The sequence below is a fragment of the Lampetra fluviatilis genome, chromosome 4, assembly GCF_964198595.1.
Source record: "Lampetra fluviatilis chromosome 4, kcLamFluv1.1, whole genome shotgun sequence".
Classification (NCBI taxonomy): domain Eukaryota; kingdom Metazoa; phylum Chordata; class Hyperoartia; order Petromyzontiformes; family Petromyzontidae; genus Lampetra; species Lampetra fluviatilis.
This window is the reverse complement of record NC_136278.1, coordinates 2,428,435-2,453,469: the sequence shown is the minus strand read 5'-3', so window position 1 is coordinate 2,453,469 and position 25,035 is coordinate 2,428,435. Positions and strand designations below refer to the sequence as shown.

Sequence of the window (25,035 nt, the reverse complement as noted above, 5' to 3'; positions counted from 1 at the left end):
TTGTCATCATGTGACAAACCGCAGAACCGACTGACAGCAGTCTTTGCAAAAGGATCTGCAGTCGCACTGGGGATGTGTCGCCTGGTTGAATAAGTCAGAGATTGAAATGCAGGAGACGACCCCGATGGGTTGACCGAGCGATGGGGGGGGGGGGGTCTTACGCTCGTGACTGACTTGTGGGTGGCTCGCCATTCCAACCCCCGCCCCCCACCCCCATCGCTGTGGTCAGAGAGGCAAAGGTGGTGGAGTCGTCGTGGGTCCTGAGTGACCTGTTTAGATGGCCCTGGGGAGTCCCCACGTGAAGTGTGTTCACACTGACGAGCTGAGAGCCCAGCTCACCTAGAAGGCAACTCTCCTCTCAATAACAGAATTTGTGTGGCGTGCCTGGCAGCCCGGTCGGCCTTGATTCACTCTCAGTCTGCCGGCGTTTTTGGGGCAAACGAGAGTGAAATAGAGTGAGCTGACATTTTCCTTGAAGGGAACTAACTATTCATAGCAAAACCCCCCCAAATGGTGTTTATTAATATTTTTTTGGCCTTCAATGTACATTTTATTGACATTTTGAGCCCGTACATTTTGGGCCTTTGGGCCTGTGCTCAGCGCAGGTGTGATATCGGGTTTGCGTGTCAGTGATTGACAACTGAGTAACACAAATTAAGATCTTTTGGAATATAAAATATATTTTCCTCCAGAGACATAGGGATATTTAGTTTAAACAACTGGCCTTTAGCCTATGAAGATACTCTATCATATCAAATACGAAGGTGTTGCTTTCGTGAACTTACACGTGAAATAACAGGTCAAATACATTTTTTTTAATAACTGAGAAGAAACTTACATTTGTAAATATATTTGCAACCTGTTCGGACTGTCAGGGAATTGGCGTCTGTGGCATCTTAATTCGGACTGTACCGACTGATTGGTACCCAGATCTAGACACAGGCATTTTGTTGAACTTCTATTGAACAATCAACCGCACAATTTTGATAGACCAAGGGTGACTAAATGTCCCGGTTTTGTCTGCGGAAAAAGTGGCATTTTAAAAGTAAATAAATTGCAGATTATAGAGGCAGCGGCAGAGAAAAAGTTACCCCCCTCCCGTATCGAGTGAAGAGTTTTACCGCCGAGATGTGTGACAGAAGGCCTCGGTTGCTCAAGCAAAGCGAGCACACAAAGGGCAGCAGAGCGAGAGAAAGTGGAGGGTCGGGGGGGGGGGGTGATTTCGGCAGTGACGATTCCATGGAAGATTTTGAACGTGGCGAGGGCAGCCTTGTACTCTGGTTGATATGGGGTTGAATTGAGAGCCGGTGGAGCGATTCGAGTAGCGATGCCACGTGGTTATCGGTTATACGATTCGCACGGTGTGCACGGTACGGATAACACGTGTCACCTTGTGGAATTTGTTACCGTGTGTGGCCCTGCCACTTCCGATTACTGCAATCGTCTAGCTCCCTGCAAAGATGTGTGTGACAAGAGCTCGGGGTGATTTAGAGTCACCGTAGTTAAAAGCCATTGAGTGGATGTGAAATGAGATCTGTTAAAGGGATTTAACCTGTGCCCTTTATTCTGAGTGTGTGTGTGCGACAAAGTCATTCGTTCAACCGTATTGTAAATAAGACGCCGTTACATTGTGATTGTATCAGCAATCACCAAACCATATTGACCAGCCCTAGCAAAGTATGGTAAAAAAACAATCCTCATGACCAACACACCTAAACCACAGCTCCCAGACCCCAGTTCAGCGCTGCTTTCACCGGCTATGGCATCGTCTGCCAAGGTGAAGATGCAGGGAGTGATAATTTTTTTTTACCCTTTTATCTGGCAACAAAACTGACACTTTTTTTTTACAAGGAGTCATGTTTGCATAGACCACAATACCTGCAGTTATAATGCGAACAAAAAACATAACTCTGATAATGTATGCACTGTCCTTGAAGTTGATTGGTCCACACCCGAGACAGCTTTCCTTAGAGCCTAGTCTCACATGGTGTTGGACCAGATGACGCCAAAAGGCGCACAACTCAAAGACAATGCACCATCAGAGTATGAGAGCTCGGGGTAAGCATTTACACCATTGGTAAAAAATTTTTATCATATTTTTACTGGCAAATGAGGTTCCAATGGTGTAAATGCTTGCCCCGAGCTCTCATACTCTGATGGTGCATTGTCTTTGAGTTGTGCACCTTTTGGCGTCATCTGGTCCAACACCAGGTGAGACTAGGCTCTAAGGAAAGCTGTCTCGGGTGTGGACCAATCAACTTCAAGGACAGTGCATACATTATCAGAGTTATGTTTTTTGTTTGCATTATGACTGCAGTTATTGTGGTCTATGCAAACATGACTCCTTGTAAAAAAGGTGTCAGTTTTGTTGCCAGATAAAGGGGTAAAAAAACAATTCTCATATTTTTACTGGCAAATGAGGTTCCAATGGTGATGCAGGGAGTGTTAATAATGAACGCGGGGGTGGGTACCCTTCTGGACTTGACCATTGCTCCATACGATACACAAACTTGGTCTGACTACTCACGCCTCGTCAAAACCGGAGACAGAAACTGAGAGAAAGACATATATTGGGAAAAAGTCGGAGATCAGGAGAAAAAGGAAACAACTTTAGGCATTTAAAGAGTGGAAACTCCCTTTACTCCCTTTACCCATTGAGGGAGCACTGACGGTAATTAGAGAAAAGGAGAAAAGTAAAGTGAATTTGGCTTGGGAAGGTCACGTTGCTCGAAGGGATGATGGCATGGTCTTTGAGTCAAAGTGTGGAGCGCCAGTCCAAATGAGAGGACATTTCACGGCATTCGATGGAGCAATTATAACCGACTCATGTGCACGAGTGAGACGGATTGTCGCACCGCGCAAAAAAGAAAAAAACCACGCGGCACGGTGGCGGACAAGGGGGAGGCCTCTTCGTGCGTGGCTGGCGATGACGTGATGACAGTGACAATGGGCGAGTTTGATAATAAAAAAAACAATTGTTCATCTCGAACTTTTCTGTCAGACACTTTTTCGAGTTTTAAATAATCAGCGGTTGGGCTTGCGCGAGTGGCGGCTCGGTTGATTCAAACGTGGACATTGATGCCAGACCCCCAGGATATGCAGCTGCATAACGCACTGCAGTTTCTCGACTGATGCTTTCTATTTTTAGCCCAAAATCAGATGCCTGCTGCTGCTGCCCTGGTCTGGTTCCTCCGGCTGGAGACGACCGGGCTGATGCCACTCCATCCTATTTAAACCCCAGTCGCTTGCACCACCAGTTCTTACTTCCACCCCTATCACACGGGAAGGTGGGGAGGGGAATGCCGCTGGCGTAATAATCCTTTACAGCAGTTGAAATTGTTTGTTGTCATTTGACCCCGCACATCCGATTAGCACGGTTGGCTACGTACGGTGCGAAAGAAGTTCAACATACACGCACACATATATATGACTCAAGTCTTCATCTCTTGTGCTTTGAAATCTTGAATGGCCTCAAGAGGTCACAGAACAGAAGCGGCTCCGCGTCAGAGGTTGCTTGGACAATCCTGCCCACATTGGCCAAGTGACGACGCAAAGTGAAAGTATTGACTGCTTATGTGCAGCATTACCACGATGCGGTTGCGCTCAATTAAAGCACATCAATTAATTTAAATTCCATTTACCCTTGCAGCCTGAAGCATTGGTGAATATATTCCGTCTCTCAGGACTGGCTGAGAGTAACATCAAGGACCCCACGGAGGCCCCGGGGGGGTTTTCAAATCACTGCGGCCCCTGTGGCCTCGCCTTGTGGCTCCGCTCGTCGGTGAACTTGAAAGGAGGGTGGCGGTGGCCGTGTGGCTGCAGCCGTCGTCTCTGTGCTCCTGACGGTTTCCATGGAGACCCATCCCAGCTGGTGATGTAAAGAGGGGGCGGGGACCGGGGGAGGGGGGCTCCGATAGACACCTGATGCCTCGCTAGACGCGGGATACGGGGCGGCGCTAATTTCTGTTGCGGCAACAGAATGATTCGGCTTCTTGGTTCTTTCGGTAAAGTCACGTAGAAGGGAAATAATAAAATTATAAAAATAAAACATAATAAAATAATATAATATACAATAATATAATAATATAATATAATTCTCATTTTTTTTTATTATTTCCCTTCTACGTGACTTTACCGAAAGAACCAAGAAGAAGAATCCCTGCAGTCACGAAAGCTTTAAATCGAAAATTATTCGGCTCTTTTATCACTGCCTCTCCTATTTTATCGTAATGTGCCGGCTTTTCGTCCGTCCGTCCGTCCATAACCAGGGGGTCACGATAACTCCCGTGAGGATGATCCAAAAGGCGTGAATAGGGCAGCCGAAAACTTGGGAGACAATAATCAGAGAAAGAAAAGAGGACTTTGAAAATACGGTGAGGCGGTTTTACCTGGCAGTTGCCCGTCGGGCATTCGTACCGCAAATTATATACTTCCAAAGACACACGCATATCTTCATACACTGTTTGAACAATAAAATTAAGCTCACTCTGAGTACTTTTACAAATATTGTAACAACTACACGTCGCGATACGCTTGTTGAGGCTTTAATGTCACGGTTTGACCATTCATTACTTTGCTACCTATTTTATTGCAAGTTCGCCTTACATATAACGCACTGAATCACATATGCAGAAGCACACGCCTGTGTCCTCTTGGATGGACATCTTGACTCGGCGCAAGACGTCAACACAATGCACCACCCTGAACTGCACAAGTGAAACATGTTTTTGTTTGTGTTCAATCAGCAACGACAGTAAAGAGACACTGCAGCGATGGGTTAAACACACGAGGCAAGACATGACCTTCGGACGTTCTTTAGTCTGAAATGGGCGCTCGCCATACCTTCCTTTGCCCCGGTGATGATCTTTAGGCACTGTCTCATGATTACTCCGATCTGCTTCTTGCACTTGGTTGGACAGCTCATCGTTGCAAGGACGCAGCTGGGCGCGCGGTGAGTGACCGGCAAATGACCTCCTGGATCCAGCCGCAGTTGTGCTCGAATTTCAGATGAATTTTTTTTCTTTTACAGATGAGTGATGCTCTCTGATTTAGATGCTAAAACGTCAAGCCCTGGGCCATTGAGATGGAGTGAAGTGAACTCTCTGACAGATTATTTCTTCTGCGTCTTGGCTGCGGCGCTTTGAGTCATCAGACGGCGTTACTCTGGCATTTTCTGAGATTCCCAAATCGGATTTTTTTTTTTAAATCTCGCACTCCCCCTCTGACCTCTTCCCCTCTGCGCACGATTTTTACAGTCCCAGGGACTTTGCACCGGCAGAAAAAAAAGTTTCCAATTTCGGGTTTCGAAATTACATTATATATTCGCTCGGCGATAAGAAGCTTAGACGGACGAGTCGTGAATGTGCCTGCTAGAACAAGACACGAGCACGCACCGGCATGGACAAGCCGGCCCAGAAGATGCAGACGCACGCACACACACACGGTACTCACACGCCCAGGCTACGCGCGTTGACAAAACGGTGCCATCGCTCGGAGTGCCAGAGTCACACGAGCTCATCCAGTAGCACGTGTGGAGAGTACCTCCTCCTCCCGGTAAATCCCCCCACACACCACACACCACCACCACCAACCACCACCACCACCACACACCACACACCACCACCACCACCAACCACCCACGTCGCTCCTCCAATCTCCCTCGTCTTTCTTTCTCTCTCTCTCCCCCTCTCCACCTTCCCGCCCACACAGCCACCCGCGCTGCGGAGTCTGGACTCTGTAGCGTCTCAGCCTGGCCCGTGAATATTAATGCGCACGTGCCAAAGATGATGCTCCCCCCCCACCACCACCCCCCGGTTAACGGGACCGCGTGACATCGCCTTACGCTCTCGACTCTTGTCCTCCCATTCACTCTTTACCCAATTAGACTCATCGTTGTTACTGGACGACATACTTGCTGTCAATTAAACTGGCAATTTTATGCATTTGTAAAATATGATCATTTTTTATAATCCTGGGACGCAGAAGTCGTGTGTTTTTTTAAATTGTAATTATAAACGTTTAATTAAAAACTGTCCCCCTTAGCTGCTCGAGACTATCGCCGAGTTTTTGTAAATATCCACTTTGGAATTCCTCCAAGGCAGCAGCCATTCTGGAGGTGGTTGTCTTTTATTTAAGTAATTTGTCCGCTTTGAAATTCTCCACGTGTCGCGTGGCACACAGGCGGATACTCGCAAAACAAAAGGAAACGAAGCGAAATTCTCCCGACGATTTTAACATTTTCGTTGCATATGACCACCGTTGTGGTTCCAACAGATTACGTAACATTGTGATTTTTCGCCATTGCTTTGGTGGGCATGTACCGGCATGCTTAATAACGCGTGGTTTTCTCAGCCACGCAATCGATCGGATGAGGAATGTCTCAAGGATATGTAGCCTAATGAATGATGTGGCATAACCCCAACAAATCAACTATGAATTACCAGTACTGTACATGGTATACACCGTCATCGACGTTCATGATCAGTCCACTGCTGGATGAAGGCCTCCCCGTGTAGCCCCCATCTCTCACGGACCTGCGATACCAACAGCTATCTCGCTCCTGCACACGAGCTGACCTCATCGCACCCCCCTCCTCCCTCCCTCCTCCCTCTCTCATCCCCCCTCCTCCTCCCTCCTCCCCCCTCCTCCTACCCCCTCCTCCTCTCCCTCCCCCCTCCTACTCCCTCCTCCTCCCTCCTCCTCCCTCTCCTCCTCCTCCCTCCTTCTCCCTCCTCTTCCCCCCTCCTCCCTCCTCCTCCCCCCTCCTCCCCCCTCCTCCTCCCTCTTCCCCCTTCTCCTCCCTCCTTCTCCCTCCTCCTCCCCCCTCCTCCCCCTCCTCCCCCCTCCTCCTCCGTCTCTTGGGTGGTCGTCCTCCCAGGGCACGCCCCCCTTTTGTCTGCACTCGTCTACAGCCCATCGTCTACTTGGCGATGTGTCCTGCCAAAGTTCAATAACTTTTCAATGTTGTCTTGAATTTTCAGTTTTTCTGTCAGCCATATGATTGGCTCTCCATCTCCTCTGTGCAATTTATGGCATGCATATCTCAATTTTTTCATGGCAATGTAAGTTTTTGTTCTCCTTTCTTTGTCAGTGTATTTCTGATCAACACGTCATAACAGGCAACATGCGCTGATTGAATCGTGTTCTCCTTAAGGCACTTTGATGTTTTGCTTTTCATTATACCAATTACATTGACAAAACGTAATGTAAATTTGCCTTATGTGTGGTGCTGGCCTTCCTAGTAGCTGGCATTTGCCTGTAACCTGGTTCTAGTCCTAACGCTGTTTACATACAAATGTGTAGCTAAAAGGTGCTGCAGCGACACTTTCTCATTTCTATTCTGTGCTCATTTTGTATCGCTGGCTGGCTGGATGGTGCAGCAGCAGTCGGAAATGTTGCGAGCTCAAATTCTCATCCCCGTCGTCCCCTCCGGGAGTTGCCAATAAAATAAGTATCGCTTTGTTGGGGGAAGTCGTCAGTGGTTGTAGTTGTGGAAAGATTCACCATTAGGGAATGTGGAATGTCCACCGCTGACTCAGGGCTGTGAGAGCACGTGGGCGCTGACCCCACGCTCAGTTGAGCAGCAAAGCACGTTGACTTTTAATTATAAAAATGTCTCCGCTGCTCTGATAGGAATTATCAATTAGAAGGGCAAGCGGCTACGCTAACCCTCGTCATGCAGCGAGGTGGAAGGGGATTTAATAAGGCGATTTAGCCCCCCATATCCAAAAATTGAGGGGCATCCATTTCCCCTTTCTCTCTGTGTGCCTATGTCCATGTAAACCCCGACGGCTTTGGCTGTGGTGATATCCTCACTGTCGCGTGATAGCAACGGGTGCTTAATGAGTTGCATGTATGTATGGATGTTGGACTTCTTTTGCAACCGCATGCAGCCATCGGTGTTCCTCGGAGGTGTCTGTAACCTGAAGCTACTTGCTACGAGGGTGACTGTGGGAGGTCATGGAGACCCAACTGCGAGCTTCTCGTAGCAACAGTAGTGTAGGAACAGGTGAATGTATTTTGTGCACGTGTGCACTACATGCAAGATGTATGAGTGGTAACAACAAAAATTTTGGAATCTCTTTAGCTACTGGAAACTGCACGATGCCTCCTGAATTGCATCTGTAATTAGATATGGGTTTACGTAACTTATTGTAGTAAATCTTATGATTGTATTACTTATTTAGTCTTCAGTGTTTGATCGTATCATCTGTTGTTCTTTGTTCTGCTGCAACAATAACTGTACCTTTAAAATCACGACATATATTTGTATAATTTTACATTCTCATCAACAGCTGACCAGTTATACTGAGGCCATACGTCATCCCAACATGTGACGGTAATATCAGGACAGATGTCATGTACGACGTTTATAAACTTGGAGGCATATAACAAAAACAAATGATTCATAATAAATATAAAATGAAACATCTCTCCACAAAAAAAGGTTGCATTTTGGTTGATCTCAGTAACAGTACGGAGTGTTCAGACCACAGGGTGTTTTGCAATCACAGGATAAAACGAGATGAATGGCCGCAGAGTGCAGTATTGGGATTTGCTTAAAAATTATTCCACTCCACGATCTCACACTTTTATAAATTATCTGTCGGCTGGCACATTTTCGGGAGAATGAATGAACTCAAACCTTTGTTGTTATTCTAAAGTACAATGCATTGTTCTATTATTCATCATTTCACCCTTTATGTCTCCGTCGTTACTGTCCCTCGCAAGTTGCGATCCTCCGCAATCGAGCTGTGGGTTGCTACTAAATAATTAATGAAAGTGGATTATCTTCTTGGTTCTTTCGGTAAAGTCACGTAGAAGGGAAATAATAAAAAATAAAATAATAAAAATAAAACATAATAAAAGTATTTTATAAAAATAAAATAATAAAAATAAAACGTAATAAAAGTATTTTATTATGTTTTATTTTTATTATTTTATTTAAAGTGGATTCTTTCCCTTGATAAATCATCCTATATCACAGTGAGATTGTTGTGTACTTTCGCAATCAACTTGGGCAATCGGCACAATATATTCATTCATTACAGGACAATGTATCGATGCAGAGTTGAGAGTGTGCCTGCTCACGCTACTGGCGGCGGAAGGGCCTCCGCTAGAGGGAGCTCTGGAGAGCCTGTCTAGAATGTATTTGGCCTACTCTTCCAGACTGGCTAGACGTCTTGGAGAAGGTGAGAGCCATCCACACCTTACCACACCGCACGCGACTTGCCGACAGACTAACTGCGGGCTATTATCGTGTACTTTCCATAAACGAAAAGTATAGACTTAATTCGGAATAAGTTAGCCATTAGCAATAAATTTGCGCCGGTGTCGAGTTACATTTTCCGTGGGGCAGAGGAATGAACACACCAACTCTGAGGAGCCTAGAAAAATGCGCCCATGTATTTTTCCAGATACGTGAGTCTCATGATGACTCAAGTCAAAGTTAGCCTGAATTGAATGAATTTCGTAAAACCAATTTTCATGCAACATGATTAATCATTCTCTAGATTAAAAGTTCCGTTGCATTTCTTTTTTTTGATCGATCAAACATGACGCTTGACAAACACTCAATAGCGCTGTTATCTTTTCTCGTCAATAATATGTATACAAAAACATGTATAATCTACGTAACTTGTAATAAAAGTAGGTAACTAACCTCTTTTGCATTCATTGGGAAGCGGCATATCAATGGTTAACGTTTGTGATGTATAATTTAGTACACTTAAGGCATATATTCATATTAAACACTGTGTAGAGGGTCATAAAATTATAATAGATGTGTTTCTTCACATTAACCAATAAGAGCAAAGGGAATGTTCTTGTATATATGTATCATACCTTAAACAAAATAACAGTACTGCATTTGCTACATGTATTTTTTTCGCATTTGGACATTTCACAACCTACAAGTGTTTCCTTCGGAGCATTTACATACACACTGTATTTCTGAACTTCTGAAACATCTCATGGCACCGACTGGCAAAGTGAAAACCCTATTCCCTAAACCATGTGAGTGACCCAAATTGTAAAACATTCAACTGAATTTTAAACAGGTGAATCCTCTGTGGCCTTTTGTGGGCCATTGGTAATTTATCACAGACAAGCAGACCAGTGACACGTGGGAAAACGACCCTCTCACGCGTCTTACTCTCCTCATGAAACGATCGGTGTGTTCCGAAGGAGCCTGTTAGGGTGACATCTACGAGCCGAGAGCGACGACAAACACTGGAACGCCCGTCTGTTTATAGCCAATCGTCGTTCGCTCTGATCAGCCATTTGGCAGACTCGTGTCTCGTGACATTCAGCACGAAGGACAGCTCCATCATTTGGGACAGCAGAGCATCTGAGGAGCACTCTCCATCCCCCACCCCCCCGAGACACGGTCCATTTGTACCAACACGGTCCCCTATCCCTCACTCCCTCCCTCCCTCCTCACCCACCTGCAGCTGTGCCACTTACTTTGAGGCTCTGCAGAATAAAGTGGGGTTATCGCTTGACCCACGGCAACACAGATACGGCTATTGAGTCCAGTTAAATACACGTGTGAGCAAGTGACATAACGAGTCTTATTTAGCTCGCCATATTAATATACTGCACAGGAAACCATTGATGGGTCACATTTAAGTGATTGTTTTATTCTGTGGCATAATGCACGCTAAAGAGGCTGTTGTTAATGTATTTGTAACTACTGTAAGTGATTCCCCTCCATAACTCGCCCTCTGCCAAAGTGAATTTTATTATTTGGCAGTCATTAAAAGCAATTATCATGTGATTTAATCTCCATCCTGATTACATAGCACTAACAATCATTTTCAGATTACCTTCAAACCGTTATCGCTATATATTATTTGTTGTTCATAATTGTTTTTTTTAAGCAAAATTGTTTCAAACGTAAGTTCATTGAACTCTTCAAATAAATGAACACATGTACACCTGTTTGGTTCTTTCGGTAAAGTCACGTATAAAGAGAAAATAATAAATTAAATACCAGCATACGACGTTTGGATTGTAACACAAGCAATCATCATCAGGTATAAATGAAAAAGAAACACAAATCTAGTATACTTAGAAATGTAATGTAATACAACAGAGAGTCGGATAACATAACAGTCAACACCCTACCTGGTTGATTAAGTTCTTCCTGAGAATGCTAAATTTGAGAGAGAGATAAAACACAGAACCAGAGACATATAGACAGACATATAAGTAGAGACAGATTTCACAGAGATACATAGAGACTTTACGTGACTTTACCGAAAGAACCAAAGAGTAATTCCTGCAGTCACGAAAGCTCCAAATTAAGTATGAAATATGTACACCATTTCATACCCTGGCTCGCCGAGAGAAGGCGGAACAGCAACACGTGACCTGATGACGTCTGGGCACTTCTGGATGGGATCGACTGTTGCATCCCCTCACCCCCATGCCTGAGTTTTCTTCCCACACGTCTCAACACTCAGTCATTTGCTGAAACCATCCGAGTATACAGAGGACGGCATAGGGCAAATGTTGGCTCCAGCTCACCGCGTTTGCTGCCTTCCGGCCTGCCTTATGCCTCCGATTCGATCTCTCTCGCCGAGGAGAGCGAGTGAATTCTGTGCGCTTTGCAGGTCGAAATTATTGTTGTAGTCCAAAAGTTCAAATGCAGCACAGCTGAAAATGAGGCTGCAGTTGAACGCTTGTGCAATCTGTATGGTGTAAAGTCACTGCTAAGAAAGCTTTTCTAAGTGATTCTCAGAGACAGAAGAGGTACAGAGAGTGCAAGGTCGTGACCGGCTGCTTTGCTTACAGCGCAGTGATGGAAAGTGGTTGCAGATGCCACTTCGTACCAGGCGTGTTGAATCGTTCTTTTAATGCCGTGGCTAATCGGCCAGGATTGGTCAACGGACGTTCAGAACCAAGGACAGCTCCTTCGGCCCGGATCGGACGTACAGGAAACTCGCCCGTAGGCACAGCGTGTTTGCTACCTGTAGCGATAGCAATACTCACTGAAGAGGGAGAGCTGAGCAGGTAGGTTTCTCACCACCTACATGTTTCAACAATTTGAAATAAACCGCTCGCCTCATTCGTCATTTGAACGCCCTTGTAATGGGAGCATACGCGCGGGCTGTGACGTAGAAGAATATTAACCCGTCCACATAATGGGCATTCAGGTGGCCTTTGCTCGGAGGTCATGGAAAGAGCCATTTCTCTGTTGTAAAGCACTTTAGATGATGCATGTGTTGAGTGTTTTTGAGTGATACTTCCGCACCACTGCCAATGCAGTCCTCTATGTTCTTCAGCTGTTTATAGTTTGAGTGCTCCAGTCTCACGAGTGAGGACATTCAAAGGTCGAACCAACTTCCAAAGTTATTCACCAAACATTCCAAAAAGGACCGGTCTTACAATGTCTTGACTCGGCGAGGCTTTCCTAATTAAATACGCAACTTGATGGGAATAACACGGGTGCGTATAACCCGTGGAGATTTACGTATCTTGTGTTCAATCTTAAAACAGTATGAGTCATCTACACTTATCCGAATCACACGGTCAAATGCTCAGTCGTCCGATAGAAGTGCATTCAAGTGGTAAAAACAAATGGTGTTCATTTCAACATATTTACACACACGTATATGCACTCTATCTGGCTTTGTAACGCAAACCGACATGGACACATGGATCCTTGCATATTTCATGAGCATGCAATACAATTTGGATGTATTTATGATCTAGATGTGACGGCATGTCAAGGCGCCGCAGTTGAACAGTGGGCATGTTTATTTCATGGAGAGAAAGAGACGGCCATGGACAAAAAATAAGAGGGGGTGGGAGGGCGGGGGGCTTGAGAAGAGACTTGAACAGTGGGAGTGTGGAGTCGACAACACAAGGGGGGTGGGGGGCGGGGAGTTCCAGACTTGATAGACTGCGGGGTTTTTTTTCCGTTCAGGCACTTGCAGGGCGCCGTGAGCAGCCTGACTTAGACGGTCTGTCGTGTCGTTTGGATCGCCCTCTGGCAGATAGCCTACGAGCTCGGTGTGCATCTGGCTTTACGTCAACCCAAGTTGGACAACCAGTCATCTTGTTATAGTTTTAAATAAAAAATTATAATCTCAAAGTAACCGCGTCAAACATTATTTGCGTCTTTTCAAAGCATCTTTCTGCTTCATTGGTTATTGCGATGGGGTGAGTCAAGGTATGTTAACATGATATATATTTTTTTATAGAATGAAAAAGACCGATTTTCATTTAGATTTTTCCCACGGCTGGGTGAACATTGCAGATTTAATAAAATTATACATTTATCCGCTTTCAATTTAGCGCTTCGGATGCTCGGCTCACGCATGAGCGTAACAATTCTCACTCGGCAAAATGAACATCAAAATTAAACGGCGATATGAACACTGCATCAAAATTAAACGGCGATATGAACACTGCATGTTTCACACAGCGCGTTAATTGGTACGGTGTTTGTGATACGGAGAGCGCAGCTCTGTTGCTGTGCTAGTTATTACGCAGCAACATTTATGCACATGCACGACGGTTCACTGCAGCGCATGCGGCAGCTGCCGATGTTGAGATCTTTCCTGGGGAGTTGGCGATACGCGACCGTACCAAAAGCTGTCATGCACAATGGACGTTTCTAGCGGAAACATGCATTTAGCCATCTGCCTCCGCATTTCGTTTGGTCGAACTCCGGCTCTGATTATAATTAATATTTCGGCTTCGATAACAAACCACGCACACACACACACGCAGCGAGTGGGTAAGTGCTGCCCTCTACTGTGTGTGAACCGGAAGTCACTTTAAGGAATAGATTTCAGAAGTAGCTCTGTGACATCCGCTTCATCTCTAGCAAGGAAAAGGGGGTTGCCCTCTGCGACAGATCCGATTGGATGATCTGTCTCGTGACGCCGATGGCGAAATTGGGTTACAATGGGGAGAAGAGTACATAATATAATATTACATAATATAATATTATGTAATATAATTAATCGGTCTCTTATAGTCTTAGGTTTTTTCGGTAAAGTCACTTAGGTAAAAAATAAAAATGTAATTAATAAAACTAATAAAAGTCAAATAAAAATAAAAGTATATTATTTTCTTTTTATTTTACTTTTATTAATTTTAATTTTTTACCTACGTGACTTTACCGAAAAAACCTAAGAATATGAATCCTTGTAGTCACGAAAGCTTCAAATCTAGAATTAATCGTCCCTGCCAGCGATATCAGCACGGGCGACTGTGCTAAACAGAGACCTCTGCAACACCAGGGCCAAGAAGGACGTTTCCTATTGAACTTGAATAAGATCATCACATTATTTGAATGTATTCAAGTGATATGCCACTGGAATATCGTGGCTTTTGATTTTTTTTTTTATCATATAAACTATGGTTATTTTCTTTTGTAGCTAGAAGTGAGTTGCATGCGTTGCTAGATTATTATTTATTCGACCAAATTTAGTTTTTTGTTGTTGATATTTTAGGCATATTTGTGATTTTAATATTTGTACACAAATCATATTATATATTTTTTTTATTTTGACCATCGCCGAGCGACTACTACATAGAAAATAAATATGGAGAGAAAAATACATATGCGACATTCAAATGCGTCCGCTCCATTTCCCTTAACACGACCGCCCTTGTGCAGGCTACGGGCTCTGTTCCCTCTAGAAAGCACCCAACAAAAGCAATGCATTAACAACATATAGTGTCACCGTCTCTTTATCGTTTGGTGCTATTCTTGGCTTTAGTTAGGGTCTTTGATCTATGGGCGAATCCCATCAGGTTAGTGTGTTCTATTCCGTCATTGTTCCCTTGAAAAACGACAAAAAGAGAATCTAAACAATAACACGAGGGACGGGAGGGTTGGGGAGGGAAATGTCACCAAAACTATGTGATGACATTTTATCTGAAAAGGAAAAAAAACGTGTGCTTCATGAAGCATTTGCAAGTGCCACGGACGACGCACGCTGCTCGGTAACCGAGATTGATAGCTGATGTGTCTTTTGAAAGGCATTGGTGGAATGTATGAGTGCTCACGTGCCATTGCTTCTGCAGTGTTAAATGCCTGAGTATAATTCCAGTGCGGAAAACATGGCATGAATATTTGTGTTGCAGTTAACGGCAAATGTGCCCTTATTATCTGTTGACAGGGCATCGCTGCTTAAGGCAAATACTGGTTTGTCAATGGGATTTAATGTTTGTATTCGTTCTATTCTATTCCTCGCACGTGGAAATATGATCATGAGCTAAATGCCGATGTCGAGGTCTGCTCGCCACGAGAGGGCATCAGGGGAGAGTTTGTGTAGTTTTGTTCTTCCTCCAATGAAGGAGAGCAGACTTCAGTGCTTGGTCCATGGTTTGAGTTTCAAGGCCACAGTCGCATCGTGGCGTGTCTTTCATTTTACATTCATGAAGGAGATGTGCACAGCGGCCTGTTGATGTTCTGATGCGATTGATGGCCACAACAGTTGCCTGGAGTTGCGGTAGTGGGAAATGTCAAAGTCAGGGGGTGTGATGTTGGGTTGTTCCACTTTGTTCACCGGCGATCTCCCGGATCTGGGTGAGATTCTATGATGGTGACAGCGCGATTCCAGAAGGGGGATCGGGACTTTGAGTCGGTGGCGAGGTTGGTCCACTCAGAGACCCTGTCCGATTCGTTTCTGGCCCTCAACTAAAGGGGCCTTTAAGCTCTACTGATTTTTTCCAAATTCAAATTACCGACATCCATTTCGCCCGGCCTTGTGAGTCAAATAATTGTGTAAATTTCAGTCACTGCATGAAATTATACCCACATTTGTATTATTATTATTATTTCAAGAACAAAAAATAATGAGTTTCTAATCGGATGCCTAATTACACTCCTCCCTCCTTAAACGCTTCAAACACTGACATGGCTGCCTTTTGTGTTAGAAAAGTGCGGCCCATTATTCTCGGCAAAATAACCATCTCAGACACGACCTGTGCTCACGTACGCTTTGCTCTGTACCAATATTCGCCACGAAACACCTCCGCATATTTTGCAAAGTGGGCCACGATGTCTTGACACGCGGCGGCAATTAACCACCCACCGGGTTTCGCGGCTCGCTGCTCTTATAATCGTACCGTGAAGCAAAACAATGAATGCTGCACTGGTTTTTTTTTCTTCTCAGGCGATAATTAATTATAGCAGCGCACCTTTTTTGGCACCGTTAAGGCATTTATCATTGTTCTGCGCTATTATGGCCACATCTGGGCTTCCCCCCCCCAAACCCACCTTTGCCCACCCCCCAGTTAAAACAACGCTATACTTGTGTAAACAAATGGGCAGCTAATTAGGCTCCCTGCGTGCAAATTATGCCCCCCCCCCGTCGCCCGCATATGAACGAGGATGTCTTTGGCGTTGCGCCATCGCCTATTGGACGCTCTCCTGCGCGCGTCACAAGGGGCGATTTGCATGACGCACGCGTCACGAGTGAAGGCTGGCCCGGGGCACGAGGCAGTAGCACCGTCACTGATTCCCGACCTCACGTTTTGTCTCCCCCAGTTCCAATTTTGACATCAGGTGTCAGGTTAAGGTTGAGTCGAGCTATGGGGAAGTCCGGAACAGGTTCGGATATTAGCCACAGATGTTAGCCGTCTGCGGGAATGGAACTCGTAGCGCGGTGTACGAACCACTATATGACCGCGCCTCGCTCTTTTTTTACACGCTTTTATTTAACTCACTTCGTCTGTTGTATCCTCAAAAAAGAAATCTTGTAACTCAATTTTTACACACTTCCCAATGTGCCATCGACTGCAAACTTCGTATAGGCATGTCATACTGATGACAACACGATATTCTATCATAAAAAATCAAAACATATATTTTAAAACTTTTTACACGCTTTTATTTAACTTACTATATGTGTTGAATCCAAAAAACTTGTAACTCAATTTCAACCGTATTCCCAATGTCGTATCGACTGCAAACTTGGTATAGGTATGTCATACTGATGACAACACGATATTCTATCATTAAAAATTTAAATAAAATATTTTTAAACAATCTTTTAAACGGCTCTAATTGTCCACGCTCAACTGACGTTGCCTGTAAATCACCACGTGGTCCCTGACGTCACGGCAAGCCTCGGGGAGCCACGCCCCAGGGGCGGGGGATGTGGAAGGAGGGGAGGGGCGATGGGGGAAGGGGGCAGGGGGAGGGGCAGCTCGGACAGTACATTTCATTAAAGCGTGTTTAAAAAAAAAGTATTTTTAAATATTCTATTCTCATTTGTGTTCAAGCGCACACACACACACATAGGGGTATGTGTACGTATGATATGGCACATCAATTGGGAGCCACTCGAAGGCCCCGTGTCTTTCGTAAGAACGTTACTCTGCAAGGTTGTAGAGATAACAAAGCCTCGTCCTCCGAGGAGAAACTGTGTCCTGGCCTCATTTGAACAGATCCTCTCTCCAATCTTCCCCATCGGCCATTTCACTCTCATACGGAGAAGCTGCGCGGCGTGGTTGCCTACGGCGGTGAAAGTTACTTTTAGGAGGGGTTGGGATTATTCGTGAGCACTTTTGGTTTGACGGGATCGAGTTGTCCACAAACGTTAGCGTTCGCGTGGTTTTTTTTCCTGAAACAGGTCATGTTATTATTTCATTGCCGGAATGATGTATTCTTTTTTTTATACTTTCTTTGTTCTATTTATAGAACTCCCACCGCCCTCCCCCTCCAGCTCCGATGAATATTTAATATCAGAGCGATGCCACGATGCAGTGAAGATGCCTTACTTACAGCGTAACTGCCATCTGGAATGTTCGTGCTTTTAAATAATTAAAGGTTTGTTTCTAATTTTGAACTTAACTTGAGTGTGGCCTACAGGCTACATATTTATGATATTGTACATTTCTAAATATGCATTTGACTGTGTTGAGCGTGCAATGTTACAATCATCCCACCAGGTGTCGCACCTTGAGCATTAACCAGTGCTGCAGCAGCTGCACCTTCAACCAGGACCCCCAACCCCTGCACCCCACGGGACCCCCACCCTCCTGCACCCCACGGGACCCCCCCCCCACTCTCCTGCACCCCACGGGACCCCCACCCTCCTGCACTCAACGGGACCCCCACCCTTCTGCACCCCACGAGAGACCGGTCACCCCCGTCATGAAAATCCAATTCGTCGTGATATTGTCAAAATCATCTAATTGCTGAAAACGGAACATTTATAAATCCTTACGCAAGAATAGAACTACCTTTCAAAGAAAACATATATAAAAGGCGATGTTTACACATTTACACGTTAATGCATGATTTAAATATTGTATAGGCGACGTTTCGGACAATGACTCTTTTTCATAGCGCGTTATTTGCTAATGTTTATGTAAAGTCCCCACTCGACTGATGACTCGGACAGTTGAAACTGGTGCAGAGTATAAATACACCGTCAGCAATTATGTTCGTAATCAACTGCTGGAAGAAGGCCTTCTCGTGCCACTGTCATTTGTCACCGTGCCGTGATGCCACAATTCATCTCGCTGCTACACATGGACCGACTCTGTCACTCAATCTCTGGCCGTGGTGATCGTCGTCCTGGGCACCCCTCACGCTTTTGCCTGCCATTCTGTCACCAGTCTCGTCCCTTGTCCATCAACCCGTCCTGCCAGAGGCCACTGTTTACAACAGCCAATGCGATGCCTCTCATCGGCATATCCACGTGGCTCCTGTCACTGTGTCTCATTGTAATTCTGAGCACGCGCCTCACTCGGCTTCTTTGAGCACTTTTCAGCTGTTTGTTTTGTTTTCGCTGTCGGTGTGTTTTATATTTCTGATCCATACGTATTCATTGATCGTAATGCGCGGCTCATGGATTATCCACTCCTCAACTCGGAGACGACACGTTGGGCAGGCGTTTGTCATTTAAATTTTCACGAATGTCCTCTCAGACTCTCGTGCCCGAGAGACCAGGACACACAGTTCCGCGAACAATGGACGGGTTTTAACACCTGAACGAATCAAAGAGAAGGCGACATCTCTCCCCCCGCCCGCCCGCAGCCAGACCGAGATGAGCACAAATCCAGAGTCCGCGCATTGTCAAACTTGGTGGGATGTTGACGCGCGGTGCCCGAGGAAGCGAACGGTCACATCCACAATGACCTTGGCGGACACGGCGGAACGAACAATGACGACACGCCGCCCTCGGGGCTCGCGAGGCTGCCTGCAATTCCAGCGCTCGTTTTGCTTTTCGAAGGTTTGCATTTTAATCCTCCGGACAGAACCCCCCCCCAATGGCAGAATGGGCGACTTGAAGGAGGAGGCGCGCGACGAGACTCCTCGTGTCGCTCTCGCTTGCGACTCGTCGGCATACAACGCAGGGCACAGTCGCCTCTCCTTGGCGACGCTCCGGGCACACACGTAACAAAAACACACAAAGACAAAGATCCCCCGTATAGCCTTCACAGAATGTCGGGACAAGTGCTGTTAGCGAGCACCTCGCTAACACACGCATAGAAATACAAAGAGAGAAAGAGCCCCCATATAGCCTTAACGGGCTGCTGGGGCAGGTGCTGTTAGCGAGCACATCGCTAACACACACACATCAATACAAATATAAAGATACCCATATAGTCTTAACGGACTGTCGGGGCGAGTGCTGTTAGCGAGCACCTATGGAGGCCAGCACAGCACACGAGGGGGTGGGTGGCCAACACCACTCCCGGCCGCCATTGTCTCCCTAGTGGCGACGTGTACACACCGCAACGGGTACTAATTTGAGGCTGAGTCGACTTAGTCGAGGCCCAGGACCGGTTAAAAGAATCGTCGCCTGTGTTGACAAGCGAGCGGGAATCGAACCCGGGCCGCCGGGTTCGTTACGCAGCGCAGCTTAGCGCTAACCGCTACACCGCCGCTCACACGCGCACACACGCGCACACGCACACACGTACACACGTGCACACGCGCACACGCACATACGTACACACGCGCACACGCGCACACACGTACACACGCGCACACGCACACACGCACATACGTACACACGCACACACGTACACACGCGCACACGCACATACGCACACACGCACATACGTACACACGCGCACACGCACACACGCACATACGTACACACGCACACGCACACACGCACACACGTACACACGCGCACACGCGCACACGCACATACGTACACGCGCGCACACGCACACACGCACATACGTACACACGCACACACGCACACACGTGCACACGCACATACGTACACACGCACACACGTGCACACACGCAGGACCTGCACAGCACCCGAGGCGTTGCCGCCAGAGCCCCCCCCCGCCTTCTCCCCCTCCGAAAAGCGTCTAATCTCATATACAACGAGATATATATACACGCGCGCGCTCCGCACAATGGAACGGAGAGTGCTGATCATCCTCTTTGAAATCTCTTTTTATTTTTTACCGTCGTGCCATGTCCCCTAATTTGAGTGATATAATGTCACGAGGTGAAGGGAGCACTGTCATCGCTGGCAGTGCGTCACCTTGTCATCAAGGATGCACCCACCCGGATGTTAACGTCACAGAACTACGTTTGAAGTCCCTTGAACCGCCTCTTTATTCACGTTCGGGGCACTCTACCAACATGACGTGCAAAAGTGTTCCTTCCATGTCAATCGAACTAGAATTTACAGAGCAGGAATAAAACAAATTCTTTCTGTGCTGCGTTGAGACCGCTAACTCACCACACTTGAGTCGAATCCATGCTGCAGGCGGCTGCAGCATGGATTCGAACTCAGGATCTTAGCGGGGCCAGCTCGCTGTTGGTAGTATTGTTCGCAGTGCCCTGAACCACCTGGCCATCTGGCCACCTGGCCACCTTTTGCGTTGGTCAATCTGAATGTGGTCAGGGCAGACGCACCAGGTAAGGCCAACTGAGCTACGTCGCTCTTTTTCAGAAGCGACTTGCCCACAAATGATAGCTCAACGAAGTGGCTTATTACTTGTGGATTTTTTGTTTTTATAGCAGCCGAATACTCTAAACGCGTGTTTCTAAATGCGGAGGGAAAAACCGGAGGACCTAGGAGAAAAATCCACGCGACCACGGGAAGAGAAACGCGCAAACTCCAAATATACAGCAGGCAGTCATGGTCGGGATCGAACCTACGGCCTCCTGTATACCAGGCGAGGTAATTAACATCTCGCCACCGTGGTGCCTCTAATAAGAATTGCCATGCGCCAGAGTAAAGTGGATTCTCGGAATCTGCGCTCACCGCCAGACTCGCCAACTGCAAGGCTGCAGCTCGCAGCACTTTGAGACGTCAATCTCAGACTGCACAGCTTGCCAGCTGCTCTCATGAGCCCTGTCTCCCAGAAACTGCCTCGTGTCTTTCCAATTGTCTGGCTTTTTTTAGTGATCGGAGCTTTATTGGCTGTCATCAGCCGTTGTGCCGCAACACATTGTGTCCTGTTTTTATAATGGCGTTGTTCATTTTGGACGCCTGCTTAACTAAGGGCGAGGGTTAATATGGTCGTTTCGCAACGACCAAGGTTAGGAAAATACACATTTCATCATCACCATCGCCAACGGCCACAATCCATCCAACTTTTGGATAAAGGTCCTGCACCAAACCGTCGGACAACTCTACCGAACGATTCCAGAGATTCCATCGCTCAATCTTTGCGGTGGATGTCCTCCCAGGCGCCCGCAACTCCCCATTGCCGGTCACAGATAAAGCTGCAAATGCGGCAGGTCACCTGCCGAAAAAAATACCGCTTCTTTTTCCATGGTTTTTAATGAGATTGCCTCCTCCGTTTGTGGCTAGTTTAAATGCGTGGCATCTCATTGAATGAAGACACATTCGGGGCGTCACCCAGGCAGCTTATATCACTGGTCAACAAAAAAAAAATTTTTCAGGCCTGGACTTTTGCTGCTGTTTCAGGGTGCTAATTCCAAATCTGGTCTCAGATTTGCTCTATCACATCATTTGTTTGCTATCGGCATACCCTATTTTCATTGATTTTACCCGAAATTAACTCTGCCACTTATGATTGCAAGTTGTTGCGAGTCAGTGACTGCTTTCGTGTTAAAATATGGTGCTGTATTTTTAGGATAGTGTGTTTATAACATCATTTTATGTAGATATCCACATTTATTTAATATTTTTCTTCTGCAGTTTTGATTGAAAATGCAATATTTAATATCTCAAAAACCTGATGAGATAGACAAAAACTGATGCCAGATTTGGAATCAACACCCCAGAATTACCTTAAAACCGTTGGAATACCTTATGCCAGAAAAAGTGTGTTGACCAGTGTATATTTAACGTCTTTGAATGGGAGCGCAGCACGCCATGAGTAATGCACCGGCGTTATCGATCGTCCCTGCCCACGCGAGCCCTCACGGGTCTGCACCTGGATTGATCGCAGAGCCTCTTAATTGATCAGTGCTTGCTCAGAACGGCATTGGCCTTCATTGTGTAGCGCTTCTTGCCAAGGAAACTTGGATAACACTGATCAACACACTTTTTCTGGCATAAGGTATTCCAACGGTTTTAAGGTAATTTTGGGGTGCTGATTCCAAATCTGGCATCAGTTCTTGTCTATCACATCAGGTTTTTGAGATATCAAATATTGCATTTTCAATAAAAACTGCAGAAGAAAAATATTAAATAAATGTGGCTATCTACATAAAATGATATTATAAACACACTAAAATACGGCACCATATTTTAACACTAAAGCAGTCACTGACTCGCAACAACTTGCAATCATAAGTGACAGAGTTCATTTCGGGTAAAATCAATGAAAATGAGGTATGCCGATAGCATACAAATGATGTGATAGAGCAAATCTGAGATCAGATTTGGAATCAGCACCCTGAAATTAGTCTAAAACAGCTGCAAAAGTCCAGGCCAGAAAAAAAATGTTTTTTTTTGTTGACCAGTGTAATCGTGTTGGGAGTGGGGGCAGTGTTCTCGTTGCTGCTGCTGCTGTTGCATCCAATACCAAGACAAAGTTTGCTACAAACAAGCTCTGACTTTGGAGATCTATGGACAAGTGTCGATGTGTGTTGAACTTCTTTTGCGCCGTACGTAGCCAACCGCGCTAACTGAAGACAAAGAGCATTACTGCATCGTGACTTGTTTTATTTCATTTTGCCCTCCGCGAGAGGACACTTTGCAAAGAATCTGTATTTGAGAATGTAACTGTTAATTTCAATTTGATTTAGAGCTGGGGTTTTTGTAGGAGTGCTCGTGACCGAGTGTGTACTTATCGAGACGTTCTCGTGTCAGTCCTAACTTTTGTCAATTTGTTAACTGAGTTAACATTTTATGAATCGCTCCGAGCACCAAGATGCAAAGTGTGATCACCAAACAATACAATGAATCTCTCTCTCTCTCGGCTCTGAATAAAGAAAGGGTCATTGTCCACTCCATTATATATTCTTCTCTGACAAGACAGCATTAATGATGAATGTGGTCATTTGTGTACTTGTGAAAAAGGATTCTATTTTACTAATATAAAGCATAAATAATGGTGACACCATGTGTCACTCAGAGGTGGAAGGGAATTAGTAGAATCCGTTGTTTTTTACATTCATATTTATGTCTTTGATTAGATTTTGCTCTCCCGTAAGTGTGACCTCCCAGTTACATAAATAGACTTCCTTCACGTCAATGCGGCCCTCGCTCTTAACGAGAGCTGTCATTAAAAACATTACCAATTATAAACAGCGGAGAGGCGATGGGTCCTGATGGATGTGACTGGGAACTGGGGAACACAGGCGGGAGTGCGTGGGAGGCTCATTTAAGTGGCATTTCTGCGTCTGTGCAGGGGCTTTTATATTGTCGAGGCTGCTAACGCCACCCTCGACTGACCACAGAGGTAGCTATCTTCATCACGCGAACCGAGGCCAACGCCATGCCACATCGAATCATCGTCAGCCATGATCAATTCGTTTATTCTTCTCGATTGAAAACCCATTTCTTTCGAGCTGCTTTGTGTGTGTAGTTTTGTTGTCTCCCTACCCGTACCTCCGATTAGCACGGTTGGTTACGTACGGTGCGAAAGAAGGTGAACATACATACAACATACAATACACTGGAGACGACCACTGCAGAGGTGGAGCAATGAGATGAGGTTTTCCGTCCGAGAGGATATCGAATGGAATCGCCGACCCGCACTGAAGGAATTAAAGAGCCACTTTACACTTTCTAGGAGAATGCGTTTCAGCCCCTGTCATGGAAAGAGCGGATTGAACGCGTGGCTGCCAGCCAACCTCGAAGCCAGGCGTCTACAATTTCAGTGTCCCAGCCAGAGCGCATCTAAATGATTGAATCAGCATTTGCTACAATGTGCTCATGACAAATTTTACTTATTAGTGAACCACGGGGGTGGGGGGTTGATACGTGGCACAGTGGTCGGCACTATAAAGACAAAGATCCCCCGTATAGCCTTAACAGACTTTAGGGGCAAGTGCTGTTAGCGAGCACCTATGAAGTCCGGAACAGCACACGGGTGGCCAGCACCACGCCCGACCGCCTTTCTCTCCCCAGTGGCGATGTTTACACACCGCACCAGGTACTCATTTGAGGCAGAGTCGACCTAGGGGAGGCCCGGGACCGGTTCAGATAATCAGTCACTAGTGTTGGCCGTGAGCGGGAATGAAACCCGTGCCGCCGGGTTCATAGCGCAGCGCGCTAACCGCTGCACCACCGCTCCCCACTGTTAACCCTTTACCACAGCCAACATCTGTGGCGAATTACATCTGGACCGCTACTGGACCCGATCTTCGCCACCTGAATTGGCCAGCCGGTCTTCACTCTACCAAGGATGAAAGGCTGTTCATGATTATTATTGTTGTTATTATTATAAGTTAAGCATATACATACTATTTGGTGCATTGGTGATGGCCATGCGCCAGCAACACTAAGATTCTGGGTTTGATTCCGTGGTTTCAGCTACTTGTAATGAAACTGGGTTTTCAGATGTTGTGAGCTTATCGTCCCAGTCCGGTTATCGATGACTGCGCAAATGAATATCCTGTTAAAATTAGTTACTTACTTAATGTGTTTGTGTGTTCAACTTGTT

General features: G+C 46.0%; 1 protein-coding gene across 2 annotated transcripts in view; it reads right to left on the bottom strand.

The window, feature by feature from the left end:
- Positions 1-25,035, bottom strand: part of LOC144931475 (A-type potassium channel modulatory protein KCNIP2-like) — a 123,301-nt gene that overhangs the window by 87,460 nt on the left and 10,806 nt on the right. The window contains exon 1 of one of the 2 annotated variants that reach the window (XM_078855324.1): positions 4,843-5,597. The exons of the other annotated variant lie outside the window; for it this stretch is intronic. Coding sequence (XP_078711450.1) covers positions 4,843-4,924 — 82 coding nt within the window. The 5' untranslated portion in view covers positions 4,925-5,597. Of the gene's footprint in view, positions 1-4,842; positions 5,598-25,035 lie in introns of those variants that run through there. 2 annotated transcript variants of the gene reach the window in all.